At 43.0% G+C, this 26,601-nt stretch overlaps 1 protein-coding gene across 2 annotated transcripts in view; it reads right to left on the bottom strand.

The window, feature by feature from the left end:
* ABCA1 (ATP binding cassette subfamily A member 1) overlaps positions 1 to 26,601 on the bottom strand; it is a 146,677-nt gene that overhangs the window by 104,025 nt on the left and 16,051 nt on the right. For both annotated transcript variants that reach the window (XM_023202438.2, XM_023202430.2), the window contains exons 2-3: positions 17,568 to 17,724; positions 2,469 to 2,562 (exon numbers count right to left, since the gene is read on the bottom strand). In XM_023202438.2, coding sequence (XP_023058206.2) covers positions 2,469 to 2,562; positions 17,568 to 17,633 — 160 coding nt within the window. In that variant the 5' untranslated portion in view covers positions 17,634 to 17,724. The remainder of the gene's footprint in view (positions 1 to 2,468; positions 2,563 to 17,567; positions 17,725 to 26,601) is intronic.

Here is a 26,601-nt window from a genome sequence, read left to right as displayed (position 1 = left end):
TTATCCCTTAGCAGGGGCAGCAAAGGCCCTTCCTTGTACGTTGTACCCCATCCTATTTGCAAACAAAAGTAGGATCAGGACTAAGCAGTGGGTACACAGGAAGACAAATAATATAATGGACTCTCAGGACCCAGGGAAGGTTTTAAGACCTTGATAACTCTAGTTTGAACTGGGGAAGATTTACAGAGAAGAATTTCACACCAATCCTTTGTTCCTAGGGACAAGACACCTCTTCAAGTTTCGCCTTAACTTTTAACTCTGCCCTTCCAACTAGGTCCCTGGAGGGTGATGAGAACAGAAGGTAAGGTTGCAAGAAGTGCGTGGATGTGGCCGGGCATGGTGGCTCATGCCTGTAATCCCAGCACTTTGGGAGGCTGAAGCGGGCAAATCACCTGAGGCCAGGAGTTCAAGATCAGCGCGGTCAATGTGGTGAAACCCTATCTCTACTAAAAATACAAAAATTAGCCAGACGTGGTGGCACATGTCTGTAGTCTCAGCTATTTGGGAGGCTGAGGCAGGAGGCTCGCTTGAACCTGTGAGGCAGAGGTTGTAGTGAGTGGAGATCATACCACTGCACTCCAGCCTAAGGGACAGAGCGAGACTCCGTCTCAAAACAAACAAGAAGTGCATAGATGTAAGGAAAAGTCTCATTTACCATCTATATATATACAAGAATTTCAGAACTTTTCTGAAAATTTATAATCTGAAGTCAGAGGAATCTAGGTTAAAACTCAACAACTTGCCCAAGATCACAACCTCGGTGAATGGCAGAGGCAGGATACAAACACAAACTCCAACTTGTCTGTTGCCAAAGACATTTGCTATTTCCACTACATCATCCTGCCTGCTTGTAATCATTCCAGAAAGAATAGTCCAGTAGATGAAAAAATTGAGTTTGCCCTTGAAACTTATACTTCAGTGGCACTTGGCTTGACATAATGCTTAAATAAAATCTAATATGTATTTGCTCATCAATCAAAAAAATCTCTTTGGGGTTCCAAAAGAGAAAACAATTATCTCACAGGCATATAAATTGTGTACAAATTTCAGTTTATGCTTTTTTTTTTTTTTTTTGAGACACAGTCGCACTCTGTTGCCCAGGCTGGAGTACAATGGCATGATCTCAGCTTACTGCAACCTCAGCCTCGCGGGTTCAAACAATTCTCCTGCCTCAGCCCCCCAGTAGCTGGCATTACAGGTGTGCACCACCACGCCTGGCTAATTTTTGTATTTTTAGTAGAGATGAGGTTTCACCATGTTGGCCAGGCTGGTTTCAAACTCCTGACCTCAAGTGATCCACCCACCTTGACTTCCCAAAGTGCTGGGATTACAGGCCTGAACCACTGTGCCTGGCCCACTCTTTTCTTTTTTGGTGAAATCAGGAAATCATGTCTGAGAAAATGTTTCTTGAGCGGGGTGTGTGTGTGTGTGTGTGTGTGTGTGTGTGTGTGTGTGTGTATTTCATATGACTATGTGTGATGTGCACTAGATAATTAGCAAGTAAATACTGTTGCTATGTATTGTGAAAAAGATGGGACCAGGCCAAGAAACACAATTAAAAGGTGGCCCTGGCCCCATTACTTTCCTGGAAGAACAGTATCTCGTAAGCTTGTGTGTCTCGTAGGGGTATGGACTGAGCTGCTTAGCAGTAGGAAAAATCACTGGGGCAGTGAAACTGAAGTCCCAGCTACATTTCTCACATAAACATTGATCCTTTAGATTTAGCCATTTCTGCAGTGTCAATCCACCCACTGAGCCCAGACCTAAGAGAAAGACTGTGATTGTAAGATGATACATTGACAATAATAACATGAGTTAGGTATTACTATTCCCTTTTAAAAAGAAGCTGAAATCACTTGTCCAAGGTCATATGCTTAGTGAATGCTGACACCAGAATTCATACCCAGGTAACCTGACAGCTGGAGCTTGCGTTCTTAGCCACTACTGTATTTTCTATGCTCACTGTACAGGCTGTTATCAAAATACATGATTGACAGTCAGATGACCTGAGTTCTATTCAAGGTTGTTACGAGAATAAAATAATATTAGTAAAACTGAGAAGTTCTACACAAATGTTGCTTAAAATGATGTGTTCCATGATTTGCAACGTGTGATTAAGACATCATGCATATGGAAAAGACTAGGTGTTAAGGCATTATCTTAAATGTGCTTTTGAATCACCACTTTCTAAAATTATCAGTAAGGTTATTTTATTTTCATGATTTAAAAATGTGTAAAAGAGATGCTGGCTATTGTTATAATTACAAGTATCACCATTCACTAGGACTGAAAATAGTCTCCGGAGTTCATGCCTTATCAAAAACTGAGAAGCCTAGGTTTTTCTGATCCAAACCATGTGTGATGTTTCTCAAAGACGGCATCTTTGGAAAAGTCCAATTTAGCCCACGTTCATTGCCTGGATTTTCCCTGCCATTGGTGAGTCTCAGGTAACATCCACAGTTACTTACATTCATGTTGTTCATAGGGTGGGTAGCTCAGCCGAACAGAGATCAGAATCAGGAAGATAAATAAAGGCCAGGCCACCTCCAGCAGCAGCTGACACTGAGTGGAAAATAAGAACACTATAAATTTCAAAATAACATGGATGTCCAATGCTACTGGGATTTAGGAAATCCACAGAAAACTTCATTTACTAATTAATCAATTTATCCAGTCTCTCCCACCATTCTCTAAGCTTTAACAGAACTGTTTGGAGTTCCGACCTTTTAATACACCATTCCATAAACCTCTGTGTCTTCCCTTAGGTAAGGGAAGATGCTTCCTATCCTGCTTTATCTGGTTTACTTCTACTCATTCTTCAGGATGCATCCTGGCATAATTTCCTTTACTAAAATCTCAGCCTGAGCTAGAAGCCCTTCTCCCGTGCTACTCCAGTAACCCAGGCACACTCCTCCTGTAGCATTTTCCTGGAGCTCCTGAAATCATCTGTTTCTGTTGCTGGCTTCCTCAGCACACTGAGCACTCTGAAAGCAGGCACCCATCCGAGTCTCTCTGCATCCCCAGCCTTAGCACAGTGTCAGGTACATGGTGACTATGTTGAAAGGAGAGGACCAGGGCAACCTGCTGTGCTAAATACACACAACCCTTGCTCCTCTAATTGCACAGAAAGCTGCTCCCTATGGGGCAGAGAAGAGGGCTCTCAACAATGAAAATTCACACATAGTTCCGTATTGACCTGTGTGCATGCAGGACTGTAAAGAGAAGTCCTTCCCCATCTGTCCAGGTCTGGTCACCATCTTCTCCAATGAGTTAAAAGATCACTGAACTTATAAGCAAGCATGATACACTGGTTAAAGCAATGATGTTTCTGCAAAGGAAAACCCTGCCTCAGTGAGTTACTAGGGGATAAATCAGCACAAGGATAAGATGGAAATAACTAGACGTAATGTAACTGAGCCAGTAGTGTTCAGACAACTAGTTACATTGCCTGAAGTCTATCACCTCTCCCATTCCTTTCATTTCCGTATTTCAACATTGTAATCAACATAAATACCAAAGAGCCCAAAAGAGTCACAGGGCCTTGTGTTTAAGGGTAATTATAACTTATAACTGTGGCTTCAGAGTCACAGAGCCAAAAGAACACTGGTATGAAATCCCTTTTTGTCTTATTTTTTTAAAAAAAGCAAAAGATTGGGTCGGGTGCACTGGTTCATGCCTGTAATCCCAGCACTTTGGGAGGCTGAGGTGGGTGGATCACCTAAGGTCAGGAATTCGAGACCAGACTGGCCAACATGGTGAAACCCTGTTTCTACTAAAAATACAAAAAAAGTAGCTGGGCATAGTGTTGGGTGCATGTAATCCCAGCTACTTGGGAGGTTGAGGCAGAACTGCTTGAACCCAGGAGGCAGAGGTTGCAGTGAGCTGAGATTGTGTCACTGCACTCCAGCCAGGGCAACAGAGCAAAACTGTGTCTCAAAAAAAAAAGCAAAGATTTTTTTTTTTGAGACAGGGTCTTGCTCCACCGTCCAGGCTAGGCTATGATCTAGAGATCATAGTTCACTGTAACGTCAAACTCTTGGGCTCAAGTGATCCTCTGCCCCAGGGCTCCCAAACTGCTGGGATTACAGGCATAAGCCACTGCACTCAGCCAATGCAGAAATTTTTCTTGATCTTCAAGTCCTTATGTTTTTATGGAAAATTTGAAAATAAAAAAATACAGAAAAGTTTAAAAAGGTAAATATAAATCACCTTAATCCTACCTCTAAGAGATAATCCCTAGTAAACTGAACTAAAAATGGTTCTCTATTAATATCTTTTGTCTTTTTTCATGCTTACATAAATAATATTTTTTCTCTACAATATTGAGACTATGCAGCACATATACTTTTGTATTCTGCTTTTTCATTTAATATCATACTGGGAGAGCATTTCCCATGACATAAAATATGCTCTTAAAACATGTCTTGTAACGTCTACTTGATATTCCACTCTGTGAATAGATCATAATTTAACCTTTCTGCTCAATTGCTGGTGCTTCAGATTGTCTTGGGTGTTTTTTTTATTATTATTTATTTATTTGTTGTTTTATTTCTGATATAAAAAAAAAAAAAACAGTTTTTTATTTCCAAAGACCTCTGATATGGTTCTACATTAAACTCTTTTAAAAAATCTTTTCGGGGATGGACGCAGTGGCTCATGCCGGTAATCACTTTGTGAGGCCGAAGCAGGTGGATCACCTGAGGTCAGGAGTTGGAGACCAGCCTGGCCATCATGGCAAAACCCTGTGTCTACTAAAAATACAAAACTTAGATGGGCATGGGGGTATACACCTGTAATCCCAGCTACTTGGGAGGCCAAGGCAGGAGAATCTCTTGAACCCAGGAGGCCAAGGCAGAAGAATCGCTCGAACCCAGGAGGTCAAGGTAGGAGAATCGCTCAAACCAGAAGGCCTAGGTTGCAGTGAGCCGAGAGTAAGACTGGGCAGAAGGAAATATAGCAAGATAAACAGTGGATGTACTAGGATGATAAGAATATGGGTGTGGCTGGCACAGTGGCTCATGCCTATAATCCCAGAACTTTGGGAGGCCAAGGCAGGCGGATCACCTGAGGTCAGGAGTTTGAGACCAACCTGGCCAACATGATGAAACCCCATCTCTACTAAAAATACAAAATTAGCTGGGCATGGTGGTGCATGTTTGTACTTCCAGCTACTTGGGAGGCCGAGGCAGGAGAATTGCTTAAACCTGGGAAGCAGAGGTTGCTGTGAGCCAAGATTGCGCCACTGCACTCCAGCCTGGGCGACAGAGCAAGACTCTGTCTCTAAATTTAAAAAAAAAAAAAAAAAAAGGGTGATGTTTTTAATACTTTCCTGTCTTTTCTAAATTTTCCACAATGAGCATATATAAATTATCTCGTGGTACAAAAAAAAACACTTACCATAAAACTATCAAGAATAGTTTGCATAGACAGCACAACAGAATGAAAAATAAAGGCAAATGGATCCTTCTCTGGAAGAAAGCATGCTGACAGTGGAGTACTCAAGACCAAAGATGGGGCTGGTCTTGCTAATATTTCTGTAAATAATCCCAAAGAGACAATGTACTCCAAGCTTGGGAATGATATTCAGCCTTTTCTTTCTTTTCTTTTTTAACAGCAAACACCTTTTTATTCTATAGCTTATTTTTTAAGTTCAGATACACATCACATTCCATATCTTAAAGATATACAATTTTTATTTGTCAATTATACTTCAATAAAGCTGGGGGTGGGGGTGGGGAAGAAAGCAATTTTCTTACTGCCAAAGAACAAAACCACGACTCTATGAAGATAAACTTTTCTCAGGCCAGGCGCGGTGGCTCGTGCCTGTAATCCCAGCACTTTGGGAGGCCGAGGTAGGTGGATCATGAGGTCAGGAGTTCGAGACCAGACTGGCCAACATGGTGAAACCCCGGCTCTACTAAAAATACAAAAATTAGCTGGGCATGGCGGCGCGTGCCCGTAATCCCAGCTACTCAGGAGGCTGAGGCAGGAGAACTGCTTGAACCAGGACCCGGGAGGCAGAGGTTGCAGTGAGCTGAGACCACACCATTGCACTCCAGCCTGGGGCAACAAGAGTGAAACTCTGTTTCAAAAAAAAAAAAAAAAAAAAGGAAAGAAACTTTTCTCCCAGCTGAGCCAGGACTCCCTCATCATCTCAATTTCCCCAGGTACTTTGTGTCTGTATCAATCAGCTCTTGATACACCAGAGACCCTATTTATATATGAGCTTCTCCCTTAGGATCACTTTCTTCTTACTAAGCCTACCACATGATGGCTTTAAAAATGTTTGGTGAGTAAGTTAATGAGCTGAACTTTAGAAAATAATGAACATGGAAATATAAATCAGTTGAACCCTTTGGGAAAGCAATGTAACAATATGTATTCAAGAGCCATGTTTATCCCATTTGCCCAATTACTATTCCTGGAAATTTATCCTAGGAAACTGAACTTAAGATAGCAAAAAGCTATATGCATAAAGTTATCCACTCATTGAAACATTACATAGCAATGGGGAAATGATTAGATTAAAGTATGGTACATCTACTCAACAATATATCATGCCATCATCACAACAATGTTTATGAAACACAGAAATCATTAGCCATATAATATTTAGCGAAAAAAGCAGAACATAAAATTATATGCTGTTCCAAGCTTGTAGCTAAATAAAATCACTTACAAATTTAACAAAGACAGGAATACAACTTTTTTTTAAAATGGTATGACTGTAAATAAATTTAGAAAATACTAATGAGGCCAGGCGTGGTGGCTCACACCTGTAATCCCAGCACTTTGGGAGGTCAAGGTGGGTTGATCATGAGGTCAGGAGTTCAAGACCAGCCTGGCAAACAGGGTGAAACCCCATCTCTACTAAAAATACAAAAAATAGCTGGGCTTCGTGGCAGGAGCCTGTAATCCCAGCCACTCGGGAGGCTGAGGCAGCAGAATTGTTTGAACCCGGGAGGCGGAGGTCTCCATTGCACTCCAACCTGGGTGACAATGAGAGACTTCGTCGAAGGAAGGAAGGAAGGAAAGAAGGAGGGAGGGAGGGAGGGAGGAAGGAAGGAACTAATGAAATTAGGGGGAAAAAACGAAATGAAACAAAGAGTAGGAGTAAAATAAATAGTCATCACATCCTTGAAGCTCTGAAACTACCATTTGTACTTTTAGGATAAATAGTAGCTACCGCTTATTTAGGACCCAATATGTACAAGGCACATTTTATATTAATTACTTAATTTAATTCCCAGGTCAACTGTGTGAGATAGGAGACATTATTGTCTTCATTTTATATGTAGCAAGGCTAAAGCTGGAGGAAGGGTAAATCACAGAGACAGTCAGTAGCGGGGTTGAGATAAGCGGCCAATTCTACCCAACTCAGGAGGCCACATGACATTCGATTTGACACCACGGGAGACTCAGGTAGGAAATGGCCCCAATAGGTGGCATGGTCTAGAAATATCAACAGGATCCACAGAGGTAAGATGAATTCGCAGCTTGTAGATTTATAATACTTACAGCCAATACTGGGCACCAACTGTGTACTCAGGACGTTTTGTGTATCTCATCTCCAGTATTTAATTCATAATAACTCTGTGGGGTAGGTTGTATCATTACCATTTTAGAAGTGAAGAAACTGAGGTTTGAACAAGATATGAACCATAAGAAACTGCACCAAAGTTTGAACCCAGATCTACTGACCCTTTAGTATTTGCTTTTGTACCCACCACGCTGCCATCACAAAGCTACATTTGGGACATATACCTTTTAAGGTATGCCACTTAAAAGAAACCTAGCATTTGCCAGCCCTGCTGAGCAGTGATCTGACCCAATGAATCAAGGCTTATGTTCCTGGACATCTCTACAGCCCCCATATCTAGGATCCTGTAGGGCAGCAGATGCTCAAAATATGTTGGTTGACTGAAAAAAATGAATGGATCTTCCCCATGGCAACTGACAGCAAAAGGCAAACAAAAAATCGTACAAGCCATTTGCAGCAGCTGAATGGCGAGTGTAAGCAGATCAGGAAAAGAGGTTAAAAAAAATTGATGATGATAATAATAATGGCTAACACTTAAAAAGGTCTTACTATGCATCAGGGTTGTGAGTGCTTTATATACATTAACTCATTTAATCATCAAACAATCCAATTAGTACTCCTGTACACATTTTAAAGAGGAAGCTGAGATTCAAAGAGTATTGCCCGATGGTCCAAGATTGGCAAATGGCAGAGCCAAGATTCAAAGGCACTCTAACTGAAGGGCTCTTTCTCTTTGCCATTATGGACCCCAACCTCCTTATGCACTGCGCCTTCACTTACCAGAGCATACAGACGCCTGCTCTCTCAAAGCCCTTGCTGAGCTGAGACACTAGCATGTATGAGTGAATTAAAGAGACTGTCTCCAAAGTTCACGCCACCTGAGCCAAAGAACTCACGAGAGACAAAATTCAATCTTTGCCCTTTTACCTTGGACCTCTAAAATTCTTCCCATCACTGAACCTAGAACTCACCTTCCAAACCCAGGGGAATGTTCCATGTATTTCTTTTCATAATAGCCTCCCTCTAGAAAACAAACTTGACTTCTGCCAGCATATGCCATTATGGCTACACTCATTAATAAAATCAGATTTCTCCTCCATCTCTAAGCTTAGCACTTTTCCTAAACATAAACCCTCATAAATAGCTTGGAAATGAAGTTGATCCTTTACCATTATAAATTCCTATAGAAAAGTCTTCTAAACCATGCTTTGGTACCTACCCACCCAACCCCATACCTCCCCATGGGGTGGGAAGACGGGGAGAAACATTGTTTTCAAAAGGCGTTTCTCACCAAAGTCAAAGCTGCTCTAAGAGTACTAAAGCACCACTTTGCACTTCCCATCTTGTTATTTCAACATGGGGATAATATGAGTAGGCACCGCTGGAGCAGATTTTCTTGATAGCGACCCTACTGACATTTGGGGCCAGATAGTTGTTGTGAGAGACTCTCCTATGAATTCTAGGAAGCTTAGCAGCATCCCTGACCTCAACCTCTAAATATCAGCACATACATTCCCAGGATTGTGACAACCAAAAATATCTCCAGATGTTATGTCCCTGGTGGAAGGGTGAGGGTGGGGTGGGGTAAGGTTCCCCGCTTGAGAACCACTGCTCTAGAATTATTATCAGAATTAAATGTATTTCACATAGAAGGCTTACCACAGAGTCTAGTACTTATCATTATGTTATTCAATATGCATCAAACCACTCTTGAATCATCATTCATAGTTATGCCAACATCTCACACACTACAGATGTTCACTGTCCACTTGATTATTCATGCCTGACTTTTGCTGCTGGCTGCAGAAGTTCATAGACCACAATCCAGTCACTCTGAACCCATTTCACTACCTAGCCTGAGGACACAGTTACGGTGCTCTTAAATTCTTGAGATTTATCCACGTTAATTCAAGGTTAGGGCAGCGCAAGGGCCATGTACAAAAAACAGAGAAAACTAGCAGAATAAAATTGGGCATTGGGCAAGAGGCTTCTGAATCATGGTAGCCAAAACAATGCACTCCATGCTGAAAAATGAAGTCACCATTTCTTAGTACTGAGAGATTCTTGACAATACAATGGGGCATGAAAAAGGAAATAAGAAGAATAAACATCAGAAAGGAAGAGATGAAAATATCCTTTCTGTTTATAGCATGGTCATAATCTAAGAGAACTGACAAAGTTAACTAAAAAGCTGCAAATGATTTGCAAGTATGGGTAAATTAATCAGAACCAAGGCAAATTCTCCTAAATAATAGCATTGCTATAAGCCTGTGAAAACCAGTTAAATTAACATAATGTGGGGAAAAGAGAATACTATTCACAGTGAGAACAGAAACATAAACAAAAAAACCTAGGTATTAACTTAGCCAAACGTGTGCTGCTTTTTTTTTTTTTTTTTTTTTTTTGAGATGGAGTCTTGCTCTGTCGCCCAGGCTGGAGTGCAGTGGCCTATCTTGGCTCACTGCAAGCTCCGCCTGCCGAGTTTTACGCCATTCTCCTGCCTCAGCCTCCTGAGTAGCTGGGACTACAGGCACCTGCCACCTCGCCCGGGTAGTTTTTTTTGTAGTAGAGACGAGGTTTCACCGTGTTAGCCAGGATGGTCTCAATCTCCTGACCTCGTGATCCGCCCGTCTCGGCCTCCCAAAGTGCTGGGATTACAGGCTTGAGCCACCGCGCCCGGCCACATGTGCTTCTTATATAAAAGAAAACCACAGAACTTTAGTAGGATAAATAAAGGAAGACGAGAATTCAGGAGAGCTAAGCTCTGCTTCTTGATGAGATAATTTAATATCCAAATTTCCCAAGCTAATTTATAGATTTAGCACAATTGCACTTAAAATAGCGATAGGGTACTTTTTCGAGCTTCATAAGGTAATAACACTCAATGGGGAAAAAATAGATGAAAATACCAAAAGATATTCTGAAAGGCAAAAAGGTAAGTGGAGGACAATGAGCTCCTCCATATCTCAGAATATTCATCAAACTGAGGGCACATTCTGGGCTCTATCAGTACCAAAACTAAAACTACATATCAAATAACCAAATGAGTAACTCCAAAATTGCTCCCTACACTTTTTTTTTTTTTGAGACAGGGTTTCACTCTGTTGCCCAGGCTGGAGTACAGTGGTATGATCATAGCTCACTGCAGCCTTGACCACCCAGACTCAAGCAATTCTCCCACCTCAGCCTTCCAAGTAGCTCGGACTCCAGGCAAGTACGGCCATGCCTAACTAATTTCCTTATTTTTATAGAGATGGGGTCTTGCTATGCTGCCCAGGCTGGTCTTGAACTCCTAGTCTCAAGCAATCCCCCCCCGACCTCAGCCTCCCAAAGTGCTGGCAATACAGGCATGAGCCACCATATCCAGGTTTTAATAAATGTCCCAAAAATAACTAGAAAAGGAATCACTATTTAATCAATAGTGATTATTTACTAAATAATCACTGGGATGACATGATATGAATATGAAAACAAATTAATTTTAGACCCATCCCTAACAGCATACATGCCAATGAGACCTGGGAAAACTAAAGCAAAATCTGAAAGATCACATCAGAAAAATGCTAGAAAGGGGAAACGATTTTTAAAACCAGACCTGCCTTCCCTGAACCACAAAGTCTCACACATTGACGGTGGCTACTTAAATTGGTTGGATCCTCTGCAAAGACATCTGATCATATACTTCACAGGCCATTTCCCTTCAACCTAGTAATCCTGTTCCTCAGATTTTGGCCTACACCAATGATACAAAAATAATAAAAGATTAAATGTATAGAATCTTTATAGTAATTTATTTGTAGCAGCACACATGGAACAATCTAAATGTTGGCAACAGGATTTGAACTTTAAAAACTGTGTTGATAGATTACTGCAAAGCTATCAGGAACATCAAAGGCATCATCCTACAGTAGATTTGGAGCCAAAAGATCCCAGCCCTCCTCTTAGCAACCTTTTCTTTTTCTTTTTTTTTTTTTTGAGACAGAGTCACCCAGGCTGGAGTGGAGTGCAGTGGTGCTATCTTGGCTCACTGCAACTTCCACCTCCCGGGTTCAAGCGAATTATCCTGCCTCATCCTCCCGAATAGCTGGGATTACAGGTAAGTGCTACCTCACCTGGCTAATTTTTGTATTTTTAGTAGAGATGGGGTTTCACCACGTTGACCAGGCTGGTCTCAAATTCCTGGCCTCAAGTGATCCGCCCACCTCAGTCTCCCAAAGTTCTGGGATCATAGGTGTGAGCCACCATGCCCGGCCATTAACTTATTAACAATACTGTCTTCATCTGTGAAACAGAAATTGCAATGCACACACCTCAGAATTGCTGTGAGAATCAAGAAAGTAATGGATATCAAAGTATTACTTTCAAAACTATAAAACACAGCCTACACATCAGAAATCATTATTCTAAATAAGAAGATGATTTAGAAATATATGAACATGCACATTAAATAATGTTAAATGAAAGAAGAAAACAGAGCATAAAATGGTCCATGTATATGTAATGATTACAATTGCTTTCTTGGGCCATTGTCATTCAAGTTCCCTCTATCCCAAGAGTCACCAGACAATGTGGCCTGACTACCTCAGGGGATCCTCTTGCATATAAAATAAAAGTAAATTCTCGCGGGGCACAGTAGCTCACGCCTATAATCCCAGCACTTTGGGAGGCCGAGGCAGGCGGATCACGAGGTCAGGAGTTTTAGACCAGCCTGGCCAATATGGTGAAACCTCATCTCTACTAAAAATACAAAAATTATCTGGGCATGGTGGTGGGCATCTGTAATCACAGCCACTAGGAGGCTGAGGCAGGAGGATCGCTTGAACCCAGATGGCAAAGGTTGCAGTGAGCCGAGATTGCTCCACTGCACTCCAGCCTGGGTGACAGAGCTAGACTCTGTCTCGAAAATAAATAAATACATACATAAATACATAAATAAATAAATACTAAAATAAATTCTCCTTCCCCAGTTTCAAGGCCCTGAATGATCTGGTCATGCCTACTACCAACTCATCCCCAGTCGGTCTTATTCACTCCACCAGTGCCACTGGCTTTCTCCTGTTCCCTGACCTAGGGGACAAGCACCCCCAGTCTCTCTGCCTGGAATGGATTTCCCTATCTCTAGGCCTCTGATCTTTGCCTGGCTCACCATTGCTCGAACTTCAGAGCTCTCAGCTTTAATGTCACGATCTGTCATTCTAAATGAAATCCCTAACCACATCTGCTAGTATCTAACACCAGTACCACAGTTTGTCGGGTTTTTTCCTTCATAATCCTCATCACAGTTTACAGTTATATTTTTATTTGCATGATGATATGTTTCACATCGGCTGGCCTCACTGAACTGTAAGCTCTATGAAAACAGTACTCATGCCTGACTGCTTCACCACTAGATACCCAGCTAACCATTCCACAAGTAATAGGTGCTTAATAGATATTTATCCAAATGAAACAATAAATTTCTATTTGTTTTAACTTTCTTCATTCCGTAGAAAACTAAAGCTCTGGAGAAAGGAGTTTTCCTAGGCCGTTGAGACAGATGGTGGCCAAGCTGGGATTGGAATCATGACCACTGCTGCCAGTCCAGGAGTAAGGACAGGGAAGAAATGTGTCAGGTGAAACCAGAAGTGGGGAAAGGATGCAGAGCATTTCCATCTACTCTGCAAAATTCTCTAAAAGCTCATAAATGAGGAGTTTTAATTTTTGGATAGTTCATTCTTTTTCATTAAAGAATGCCCAAAGAGTGGTACTCTGGCTGGGGGTAGTACCTCATGCCTGTCATGCCAGCACGTTGGGAGGCCAAGGTGGGTGGATCACTTGAGGTCAGGAGTTCGAGACTAGCCTGGCCAATATGCTAAAATCCCGTCTCTACTAAAAACACAAAAATTAGCCAGGTGTGGTGCTGTGCGTCTGTAATCCCAGCTACCCGGGAGGCTGAAGCATGAGAATTGCTTGAACCCGGGAGGCTGAAGCATGAGAACTGCGTGAACCCGGGAGGCAGAGGTTGCAGCAAGCTGAGATCGTGCCACTGCACTCCAGCCTAGGTGATAGGGTGAGACTCAGTTTAAAAAATAAAAAATAAAAAATCACAATTAACTATTTTCCCAGCCACATGACTAGTCAGATCTATTTGAGAAAATTAATAATAAAGGCAAAAGAAAAGAGGCGATATGGCCACTCTCACTTTGTCCAGTTTGTTCCATAGGGACCTTGGCCTCTGAATCAGGCTAAAACCAGATGAGGATCCTGAAAGTTCTGAAGTTTTCTTCCCCTTCCTGTCCCCAGCCCTGTTTGTACTGAATACCTACCACCCACACAAGTTAACTGTTACTTTGGAACCAAACTGAGCTTTGCACCCAACTTTCACAACTCAATTCAATTTATTCTTTGCCTAACAGAAACAGCGGAAAACTAACCCTGGCTGATGGTCCCCCGTGAGTCTGCACAATGGGGGCACAGGAGACGGGGGGACCCAGGAGTTACCAGCAAACCAGGACACAGAATGAAACGGCAAGGACTGCCTTTCAACAGGGTTGCTCTGGGGTATACTGTTCGGCTCCACGCCAAACATAGTGTTTCTATATTCCTGGCAGCAGCAGACAGACTTTATGTATTCTTACTATTCTTCCTAGTGCAAGGGAGCCTCCCAAGGCCTGCAAACTAATGGGCCTTAAGACATTTCCCACTCATTCAGTAAATACTTACTAAGCATGTCCCAAGGGCCAGGCTCTGTGCTGGGCTCTAAGGCCAAGCGTATACACTCCAGGATCTCAGGAGACAGCACTGCGCAATGAACTTCCATACACTGCAGGCAACAGCTATCATGGACTGCTAACTTCTTCCCCTACCTAATGGGCAGGGCTGGTTCTCACTATGTGAGCTAACAAGGTGGCCCCACAACCCTTAAGAGGTTCTGATGTCTAAACAATATAATCTAGAAATCTAAACCAGGTGGATTGGGAAGCAGCCATCAGTCAAAACTTGAGATTCCGAGACACAGGCACTTTAGCATACAGAGAGAGCAAAGCAAAAAAGGATCTGCAACTGGAGGGCCACCAGAAGACTGGTTCTGGTGCTACTTTCTTGACTGACCAACGCTGGACACCTATGCCCCCCTGAACTCCAGTTCTGTCAACTGTACAAGGCGTAAGCCAGATCTTTCCAACTCTAACAATCTAAGCATCAGCAACCTGAAATAAATCACATTTCTTTCTGATTCAGCAAAATACACTTCCTTTAGAAATCAGGAAGGGAGGTAAGGAAAACAGACTAGCAGGCAGTGGTGTAACAACTTAAGCCCCTTTGTGTCAGGGTGTTGCATCCCATTTCCTTCTTTAACAAGAACTCTGCCACAAGGCTACAAACTGCCTTTAGCTAAACTTGCCTCTCTCTCTAATCCTAACACTTCTAAACCCATCTGCAATACCCAGCAAGAAGCAACAAGACCAATGGAGTCTGGCCCAATTTGAATGACCCAACCCCACATCCTGTTGCAAGATTCCTTCCCTGGCTAAGCACGGAAAACCTCTTCTCTGCCCTTTCTTCTACCTTCAAGTTGCTATGCAGTTGCAAAAAAAAAAATAAAAATAAAAATAGTTTGGAGGAGGGAAGAAAAGTCTGATGGGACAGACTGAGGCTTGGCCCTAGTCCTAGGGATCTCAGCTTCTGGTTGCAGCTCAGTTGCTGGCTGGGTGACCTTGGGGAAATCCCTTTCCTGCTTTCTCATCTGTAAAATAAGGGGTTCAGACTAGAGTACCCCAGAGCCATAGCCCTCCTTTCATTGCCAAGATGATATGATTCTTCCCACTACTCATTAATAGACACGTAACATGGATAAACCACGGCAGAGACAATTTCCCAGCAAGTGGGCCCCTTCCACCAGGATAAGAAGGGGCAGGAGCCCTGGACCACACCATAGTGAAGGAATAAGAGTAATGACGGACATATAGGACTAGAACACCAAGACTTGGGAATAACCACGGAAGGCAGGGAGAAAGGCAAGGAAGGAATCAGAAACTTCAATATTCTCAGATGGGGGATAGGCAAAATAATGATACCACTGCAAAGCAATTTGGCACAGTGAGTTAGAGTGCTAGCTCCAGAGTCAGATGATCTGGATTTGAACCCTAGCTGTGCTCCTTGTTAGTAGTGTGGACCTCAGACAAGTTACTTAACCTCTCTGAGTAGCCCGTTTCCCAGCTACAACATGTGGAAATAACAGTACATCACAGGGCCTTAAAAGGAATAAATCTAGTTAATAATGCCTAATCAGTTAGTGCCTCGCACATGGAAGCTCATTCTAAGTGTTTGATTTGATTATATTAATATAATATTATCTTATTATACTTTACAATTACAGAAAACAGATAGGATCCATAGATTCTAGTCCCTGTTCTCTCACTAGAGACCTGAGAATTCAGGTTCCCCATTTGTAACAGGAGAGGCTGAACACAATCAGTTTTTCTCAAATGAAGACCTGTATACACATTGCTGAGGGATTATATTTAAGTTCTCTAAGGATTTTAAACACTTTATTTTCATTTCAATCGTCACCTAAACCAAGTCTAATAAACACATATGGATTTTTTTAAATGCTTACTTTAAAGCCAAGTTCTGGCATAAGATTTCAAAGCCCAAGTTTACATTTGTGTTTATGATTGTGTTGGCACCAGTATAATTGTAGCAAACTCATGAGAATGGAACAGGTGCGGACTCAACTTATAAAAGATGAGACTGGACCCAATGAAAGCCAAATACTATCAAATTAAGGTCGTACAAGTAGAAACATAGGTGGAGAATTCAATCATTAGTACATGATAATATAGACTGGCCAAACTCCAAACGCTCAGCACGACAGCATTTACTGCCATGCAACTTATAATTTGGTTTCGGCTGAACAACAACTGCCTCACCATATTTAAGGTATTAATTTGAATGGTATTGATTGGATAATTTTGTTTGCACTTAATTTGTAAATATGTGTGGGTCATGTAGTTGTATAATAATAGCCTATAAGAAGTTTATATCTACTTTTACATATGTACATATTTAAGTAACACTATAATAAAAAAGGAATTTTGTGAACAAAAGGGTGCTTTGACACTTTTGTTCTTTTACAGACAGTGCAAGCATTATTCTAGTTTGAGGAAAACTGAATGAAATTCTCTCCAAAGTCCCGTGTAGCCCTTTGAATCTCAGAAAGATGATCATTTTTGTAACAGACATGTTAAGCTGCATTAAGATAGCCAAGTGGGGATACTGGCTTAGAATCCAGTAAAAAAATAAATAAATAAATAAAGGCAGAACAGGAACAAGAGACGTAGAAACTAACTACAGAGAAATGCATCCTAGAGATGGGATCTCTAAGGAAGGGTGTTCAGAGATAGACAAAGAGCTGACGTCTGAGCTTCAGGGAGTTCACTCTGCCCTAGAGCCCTCACACCCCTCTGTGGAACAGTTCCATTCACCTGCACATTAAAGATGATCTCCAGATTGCTCAAAACATTATTGGCCCATCTGGGAAGTGAATGGCTTAGAACCCTCCGCAGAAATAAAACAAGTCTCAGTTATTATATTCCTCCAGGCCTGACACAAATCTGTAAGGAAAGAATCCAGATTGACACCAGGATACCCAGTATTGATCTCTAAGAGTGGGGCCATTAACTCGCTTTACTCACAGCTTTCAGAAATACAGGGGCCCATTAGGGGCTTCTGGAGAGCCAGGTGGCTCCCACGGCTGCGGCAAAAGGAAAAAGTGGGGTGGTCAGGCAATTTGGTGCCAGGTCTTAGGGATCAGAACTCATACCTGGGCACCAGCACAAACCAAATCAACTACTTCTACCTGGCTGTAAATCTGCCCTCTATGATAAGCCACACGCCATATCCGGACCACACAGTCCTGTGTCCATAAGAGCCAGATTCCATTAATCCCTGTGTGAAAACCAAACAGCTTCCTTCCCTCCCTCCCTCCTCCAATTCCCAACTCAAAACCACAAGAATGAGAGAACCCCCCCGAAAAACCCAAGCTTACTGTTTGTCTTCTTCTGAAAGTGAGGTTCTTCCACAGCAGCAACCTCAGCTGAGGCCAACAAGCCATGTTCCCTCAGCCAGCACCCACAGCGTGTGGGTCGGAGCCCTGGAAGGCAGCGGCCAGAACTCACAGCAGGGACGCCGTGGCTGGTCATTAACTGAAAGATAAAGCAGGAAGGGAAACAGCCGTCAGTTATTGCTGCAAAGCCATACACCAGTGAGGACTGCTAATCCAGCCCTCTCAGCTGAGACCTCCAACACACAGCTCTGCGTCATGACTGCTTCTCAATGGGTCATGAGTCCCTAGCTCCCAGCCTCTGGGTTCACCCACAAAGAGGGATTCGGGAGGTGTTCCGACAGCAGGCTAGGAGCTAGTTGTTATGGTCCTAATCATTTAGTTCCATGGATGTTATCATTTGGGAATGAAGAATGCATTTCTGAAAATAGACCTCTCTCAGGTGGCTAGAACACTGAGGATGGAAATGGCATAGTGGAATCCCAGAGACCTAACTCTTCTCTAAGAAAATGCCTCCCCTTACTTAGAAAGTCAGCAGCATTTGTAAATTTTGCCTCAAACCTGGAGCGACTTATACTATTCCCTGAACTTCCTTACAGACTAAATTTTCAGTGGGTTACACAACTGAGTCCTTCAAAAGATAAAAAGCACCATTGACCAGGCGTGGTGGCTCAAGACTGTAATCCCAGCACTTTGGGAGGCTGAGGCAGGAGGATCACGAAGTCAAGAGATCAAGACCATCCTAGCCAATACAATGAAACCCCGTCTCTACTAAAAACACAAAAATTAGCTGGGTGTGGTGGCAGGCGCCTGTAGTCCTAGCTACTCGGGAGGCTGAGGCAGGAGAATCGCCTGAACCAGGCAGGTGGAAGTGCAGTAAGCCAAGATCGTGCCACTGCACTCCAGCCTGGCGACAGAGCAAGACTCCATCTCCAAAAAAAAAAAAAAAAAAAAAAGCACAGTTTCGTAATCTGGAAAGCCACAACATACCTTAGATGAGTGTGAGTAAACACCAAGAAAATGCCACCGACACCTGGCTCTCGGGTAATGAGGACAACCCTAGAGCTGTGACTCTGGAAAGAAAACGGTATCCCATGGAGAAACAAGTATGCTACGGCAGGCTCAGGGCATCAACTGTGAAACCAACAAACAAGCTCCCACAGTCAGCACATATGCACACTTCTGGCCTCGTTCCACCTGCACCTGAACACACTGCCCCCCTACTCCGTTGGGTGTCACAGGTGCCTCCTTGGAGGACCGTTTGCCATGCTAGGGCAAGAAGGTCTTCTCATGAACAAGGGATACTACTTTCTGTGTGTCCCAGCGACCCATGCAGCAGTTGCCCTTATTTAATGCTGGAATAGTCCCAAGTAGTTATACTAAAGTTAAAGCTGGGGAGGGGGCAAACGATGAAAAATGGAAGAAGGGAGGACACACAGGTGAAAATTCGGCCCCGTTGGCACTTGGTAGCCATGAACTCTCCTAGCTCTGCTTATAAAATGGCTCAGTGAATCACTATGGCCTCTAGAGGAGTCAGGGCAAGAGTAGGGTGGGACACTGGGCATGAGGAACAAGGAGCAGAAGGAACTAAGAATGCAGTAACGAGGTATGGATATAAAATCAAGCACTAGACTAGAAATCTGTGAGTCCAAATGAGATCTCATGCCAAGGTCAGTCTCTAGTAGAACAATACCCTTTTATCTCCCACCCAACAAGGACTTGGATTAAAACTTCTAGAAAAGTCAAGAGATTGGAGGAAATTGCAGTGTCTCAGAAGAAAAGACAGCCTACCACTATGTATTCTAATTCATTCACTGACAGTCCAATAAATCAAGAAATTCTCTGAAATAGTAAACCTTAGGACCTATTTCTTTTCTTTACCATTTGCTCAGCAAACTTCTAGAAGGACACACACCTCCAAAGTTTCTTACTCCAAAAAGAGGACGAATTAAAGCAGCACTGCATCAGTTTGTTCAAAGATGACAACAGGCAGCACAGCACTGGCAGCCAGAGCAGCATTGGGAGACACATGCTTGTCATCCCAAATTGTTTTCTAAATGTCTCAGGATGGAGCTTGCATTCCAGAAACACTGAAATAATTCACCAGATTTTTCTCATACGGAAGCTGCTCTCCAGGAATCACTTCGTTGACTTAGAAGCTACATGAACCTTTTCAGATCCCCAAGGTAACACTGAGGAGGGTACAATTAAAAAAGGAAAAGTACCAGAAAGAGCCCAGGCATGAATTAGCCCCGGCTTCAACTATGTGCCCCTGGCCAAGGCTGTATGCTCTCTAAGCATCAGTTTCCTCATTGTAAAATGAGGATGACAATACTTACCTTGTATGGTGTTCTGTGGATTCAACGTGATAATATAAGTAAGTTCCCAACACAGTACATGGCTTAATGTAAGTGCCAAAGCAATGTGAGTTCCCTTCTCCCCATTTATCTTTCTTCATTCCAACAATATCCTCTAGCTGAGAAATGGTTATATCCTGTCTAAACAGGACTTTCCATTATTTCTAGCAAATCCATTGTGGGTTTCTGGAAAGGTAGGAGGGGCAAAGCAGGAAGGATGAAATCTTAATAGCCAAATGTTGCAGTACCCAGAGCCAAATCCAAATACAGAATATCACCTCCCCTAAACCTTGAGTGGAGAAGCTCAAAGGAAGAGAAGACACACCTCTACACAACGTTCATGAGAAGAAGGGAAGGATGAGTTTTCCTGGACAGCATTTTCTTGGAAGTAAAGTATCTGGGTTTCCAAAAAAAAGAAAAAAAAAAGGTTCTGACTCCAAGGACTCTCCAGGAAGCACACGGAGAAGGTTGGTAAGAAGTAGCATAGAGCCACAGTAGAAAGTTCTACTGTGGCTTTGCTGGGCACAAATAGGCAAGCTTCCTGCTCCAATTCCTCCCGCCCACCTTGACACTGACCTGGCCTCCTGCACAATTTGCTCCCTCATCTCAGAACACAATGATCAATACTGGGAGCAATTCTGTCCTAAGAGGAGGGTTTGGCAAGGCCTGGCCCCTTCTGCTCAGGTAACTGAAGCCAAAGGGACATTTCCACATCAGTTTTCCAAGTTAGTGAACAAACAAACCAAAACCAAAAAAAAAAAGAAAGCTATAAAAGAGACAGTACTATGTACTAGATATCTCAATGTTTCAAATGCAGCACACTCACTTCTGCCTTCATACACATTTCCAGTTACTGGCTGGAAAGGATCCCACTTCACAGTCATCCCAGTCAATAGGCCACTCTGATCCTGCTCCTAGATGACCACAACCACCACCTCACTGGTCTCCCATCCATTTGCCACAGAGCACCCAAAGTTACTCAGCTAGACCAAATATCTGAATATGCCACTCCCCCACTTAAAACCTTTTGCCAGCTCCTCAGCACCTGAACGTAGAGTCCAGTGCTCACCAAGGTCTACCTGGCCTCCCTTCTGGGACTCCAGCCTACTCTCTCACCACTCCCCACCTGCTAAGCAATGCCCTGGGTGTGTGTACAGGCTCAGAATATGCTGCACGCTGTCCTACCACTGGGACTTCACTGGTGACTTCTCTTGTCTTAAGACACTTTTTCAAGCACTACTGGCCTGGCTAACTCCTAGGTCTCAAACTTAGGTCTCCACTTCTTCAACGTCCTTTCCTGATCTCCTCCCCCACAACTGACATGTGGGTTCAGAGCCCTTCCTACGTGCTCCCTAGGAAGGCTGGGCTGTGAAAGAAGATTTCTACCTTTTGAGTCAGAGCAGGGACCATTCCTGTTTCCTTCATCCCTGTTTTCCTTAGATGCAAAAGGGTCCTGGCTTGTCGTAGACGCTCGGGGATGTCTGCTTAATTAATTAAGAGATGGACAGGAGAAATAGGGTGCCAGAATTCAAGGGTGGTAGCACTCCTGGGCCTGTGGTAACTCATTTCTCAAGCTTGATTAAATGATTTGGGCAAATTATCCCCAGAGAGGGAGCTCTGTGTTCAGCAGCTTCCACCATATGCTTGAAAGTCACAAAGGACTGCTGAGCTTCCCAGGTGACTCCTGGGGCTTCCTGAAAAATGTAATAGACTCTAAGTCTGCTTCCCATAACCACCAGGTTTAGCTAAGGACTGGGCAGCCCCTAAGGCCAGCAGGGCCATGCAGTCGACTTTCTGCCCGTCCTCACCCTCAAGACCAAGGCACACTCTCTCTGGGTCTCATCAGTCACCCAAGTGATCACCCCTTGCCAAAATGTGACAATCTCCACACCTCAGCCTTGTTTCATACAGTTTGGGCATGGCAGAAGTGACTGCTGGAAACCTTTGGCCAATTTTTTAAAGAAATTTTAACTGCAAATGCCACTGATATTTTGAAGTTTTTAATATCTACAGAATACAACGGACTGCTAAATTAAAACCTTCCCAAATAAGCAAAAACACTCATCATTAGTTGCAGAGAAATGCAAATTAAAACCACAATGAGGTATCATTACATGCCCACTAAATTAAAAATTAAAAGTGCTAGCGTGTGTATGGAGACACTGGGACTCAAGACACTGTGGAATTGTAAAATGGAAGAGCCACTTTGGAAAATAGTTTGACAGTTTCTGCTAAAGTTATATATAGTATTATGATATGACCCTGTCATCCCATCCTAGGTATTTGTTAATATTTATAGAAGCCTTATACAGAATAGCCAAAAACTGGAAACAATTAGTTGTCTAAAAGACCATCAACTAGTGAATAAATAAAACTGGGGCCAGGCGCGGTGGCTCATGCCTGTAAACCTAGCACTTTGGGAGCTGGAAGCAGGCGGATCACCTAAGGTCAAGAGTTTGAGACCAGCCTGGCCAACATGGTGAAACCCTGTCTCTACTAAAAATATAAAAATTAGCTGGGCACGGTGGTGGGTGCCTGTAATCCCAGCTACTGGGGAGGCAGGAGAATTGCTTGAACCCAGGAGGCGGAGGTTGCAGTGAGCCAAGATCGCGCCACTGCACTCCAGCCTGGGAGACAGAGTGAGACTCCTTCTCATAAATAAATAAATAAATAAACAAACAAATAAATAAAACTGGGACACTTACTCAGCAAGAAAAAAGAACAAACTACTGATACATGTGACAACCTGGATGAATGCCAAAAAGCTAATGCTAAGAAAAATAAGCCAGACACAAAAAACTACATACTGCATGATTCCATTTATATGACATTCTGCAAAAGGTGAAAAGAAGGGGACAGAAATCAGTGCAGTGGTGACCAGTGGTCATGGGTGGAGGCAACAACAGACTGAAAAGGAGCATGGCAGTGACAGATACATATGTGTATCCATATTTCAAAACTCATCATACTTTTGTAAAGGGGAAGTCTTACTTTGTGTAAATTACACGTCAATAAATCTGAACCAAATAAACCACCTTCCATTATCATAATTAACATACCTCACAAGTCATAACTTGGAAGACCTAAGAACTGGATAGTATAAAGCCTGATTATTGCGTGATCTCCTTGGAAGAGGAACGTTAGATAAATATTCATTACCACTTATGAATTCCATAAACAACTGCAGCCTTAACTCTGCAGGGCTCCCATGAGCCACAACAAATATTTATCGAGTGCCTATCACATGTCAGGTGTGTTCCAGACCTCAGAGATTCAGTGGTGAACAACAGAAGCAAAGTCCCTTCATTCATGGGGCTCCTATTCTACCAGGGATGGGGAAATAGACAAATAATAGTGGGTTGTTCAAGCAGTGGGTGGTGGTGGTAGGAATGATGAAGAAAAATAAAGCAGAGTAAGGGGACAGAGAGTAATGGGGCGGAAGTCATTCCTTTCTGATGAAGCATCTTTAGGACAATGAACTGAGACAGTGGACCATATGCTACCCACAAAGGGGTGGTTTAAATGACAGCTGGGATTATAAATGATTTTTACTTTTCCCTAAACCAAAACCTGGAATACCAGACAGCAGACAGATTCAGTGATGCTGGCAAAAGAAACACACACACACACACGTTCACAGGAAGCTGGCTGGGAAGGGAAAATGATGACCCTAGTTACCAACTGGCACCTGTTCTCCCACTTCTTCCTCACCAAAACATTGTGCCCTTTTGAACTTGACATGCACATTTCCAGGAGAGATGAGAGATGAGAATTATAAAGAAGAATAAAGGGGCCAGGCGCGGTGGCTCACACCTGTAATCCCAGCACTTTGGGAGGCCGAGGCGGGTGGATCACGAGGTCAGGAGATCGAGACCATCCTGGCTAACACGGTGAAACCCCGTCTCTACTAAAAATACAAAAAAAAAAAAAAAGATGCCGGGAAAGGGGGGGGTTGCCTGTAGTCCCAGCTACTCGGGATGCTGAGGCAGGAGAATGGCGTGAACCCGGGAGGTGGAGCTTGCAGTGAGTTGAGATCCCGCCACTGCACTACAGCCTGGGCGACAGAGTGAGACTCCGTCTCAGAGAAAAAAAAAAAGCAGCAGCAGCAGCAAGGGGGAGAGAGGATGACACCAAAAAGACAAGATAGGAGGAATTTTCCGCATCTGGCATAGCCAAAAGAAAAACAGGAACTCCTTCCCGTGACTGCCCTCTACCCTTCTGCAGCACTAAATCTGTCTAGGGAAATACAGCGAGGAAAGAAACCACATGTATCTGTACAGCTACCAGAAGCTCTTTGCTTGTGCAGTAACAAAAGGACTGGCCGGTCTTCTTCCTTCCCGCAAGAACACTGCCAACACGTGAGCTTTAGTGCTGGGCTCCCATCTAAGGGTGACAGTCAGCCCTCATGCCTGAGCCAGGGCAGGTTCCAGAAGAGGGAAGTCGCCAAGCAGGGACCATTCAAGTGTCACATCTCACTGGGACAGAGAAATTGGCCCCTCTGGGTGGAAGAGGAGAGGCTTCCACAAAGTCATGCTCCATTTGACTGTCGTTATTAGTAGATAAAATCTCTGAAGACTCACTCCCACTACACCCCTGCTGCAATCTTATAGAGAGAGCAGCTGAGGCCTCCCCCAAAGCAAGTGACTTGCCTAGCATTAGACCTGGTTTCTCAAGAAGTAACTTTTTCAACAACTCTTATATGCCCCTTCCCACTAAGCTATTTCTCCTATGATTTTGTTTGTTGTTCTGAATGCATTTCTCAAAGTTCTATCCAAATAGTTCACATACCCAAAATGTGCAGTTAGCAACTAATTTTCATCTTTCAAAAACAATGATTATATGAAGGCTATTTCATTAAACCTTAAACAAATAAGAGAGAGAGAGAGAGTGTGTGTGTGTGTGTATGTGTGTGTATGTGTGTGTATTCCACTTTGTTCAAACTTCCAAAAAGTTACCAGAAGTGAGATGGAAGTTGAAATTTCCAACAACAGCTATCAATATATCTCTCTTTTATTATTTTGTTTTATTTTATTTTTGAGATGGACTCTCACTCTGTTGCCCAGGCTGGGGTGCAGTGGTGTGATCTCTGCTCACTGCAACCTCTGCCTCCCGGGTTCAAGTGATTCTCCTGCCTCAGCCTCCAGAATAGCTGGGATTACAGGTGCCCACGACCATGCCCGGCTAACTTTTTTATATTTTTAATAGAGACAAGGTTTCAACATGTTGGCCAGGCTGGTTTCGAACTCCTGACCTCAAGTGATCTACCCACCTCAGCCTCCCAAAGTGCTGGGATTGCAAGCGTGAGCCACCACGCCCGGCCTCAGTATCTCTCTCGATGAGGTTGCTTCTCGATGTCTTTTTCGTAATTGAGGTATAATAGAGAAATAAAAATGTTATATATTTACAGTGTTCTAGATGTCTTATATCAAAAACAGCTTGCCAGTAAACTACAAAGCAGGAGGTGTATTTCAGTATATCAGATATGAACTGAAAATACATTGGTGCCAAAGCTCTGATTGCCTATTCATGAGATGTTGACGCAAAAGCAAGAATCACAGATGTGACTCATGTGCCTCATCTCCAGAGAGACGCACAGGGTCCTACAATATTATTAGGACATGAAACTTCTAAGCCCAACAGAACATGCTTGCTTTGGAAAAGGTCGGTTTTCTAATTGCCTGTCTGATCATGTGTCTTTGGATCGGTAGCCACGTTCAGGGACAAGCCTAACAAAGTTACAGAAGGCCAGGAGACCTGGAAAGAACCCATGATTGAAGACGGAACGTGGCTGCTGTGGGGGTGGGAGGGGATTTTGAGTCATCCTGCAATTTCTCCCAGGCTGACCCATCAGCTTAATTGAGCCTGAAGCTAATTTGACTGCCTCAGTTTAACTTTTCTGGTCTCCAGATGCTACTGGGCCCTCTATCCTTAAGCGTATCCTTGCTGGGATAGCCTTAAATTACACCTCCTCACACTCCTGAAACATTCTATAGATCACAATTCCAGGAGAACTGCCTTGAGGTTAGGAGTTTGCAGAAGGGTCATGGGCTGGTACTCTCCCCTGAAACTATGTTCCTACTTTTAATGGCAGCCCTTTAATAGTCAAATTTGAGAAGCCAAAAGGGGTAAGAAATCCTCCAAGGTAAAAGTCAAGGATGAAGCAAAGTTATCCAATCATTCCAGAGGAATTCTATCATTCTAAAAGAGGTTCTGCTATCACACTGCCCATTTAAAAATATATAGGTCCAATGAATTTTATTAATTCCAATAATCTGTAACTTGGGTGCAGTTTTTAAAGTACCAAATGCATTATACTTACTTGTTAGTTACAACAAGGTAACAGGTAACTGTACCTCCTTCTTTCACTTGAATATATATCCAATTTCCTAGACAAAATTGTTGCTAACAGCTAATTTTCAAAATAAAGGCTATGAATTTGTAAAAACTGAAACAAGAAATCCATGAATATTGTACAAATCTATAACTAACTTTTGAGAAGCATAATTCTTCATGTTGTCTGTCAACAAAATAATTTTACAGGAGATCCTGACCGGGTGTGGTGGCTCATGCCTGTAATCCTAGCATCTTGGGAGGCTGAGGCAGGAGGATCACTTAAGCCCAGGAGTTTGAGGCTGAAGTGAGTTATGATCATGCCACCATAC

Source organism: Piliocolobus tephrosceles, chromosome 14 (assembly GCF_002776525.5).
Source record: "Piliocolobus tephrosceles isolate RC106 chromosome 14, ASM277652v3, whole genome shotgun sequence".
In the NCBI taxonomy this organism is placed as follows: domain Eukaryota; kingdom Metazoa; phylum Chordata; class Mammalia; order Primates; family Cercopithecidae; genus Piliocolobus; species Piliocolobus tephrosceles.
Note: the sequence above shows the minus strand (reverse complement) of the source record. Positions and strands in the feature narration are given on the sequence as shown.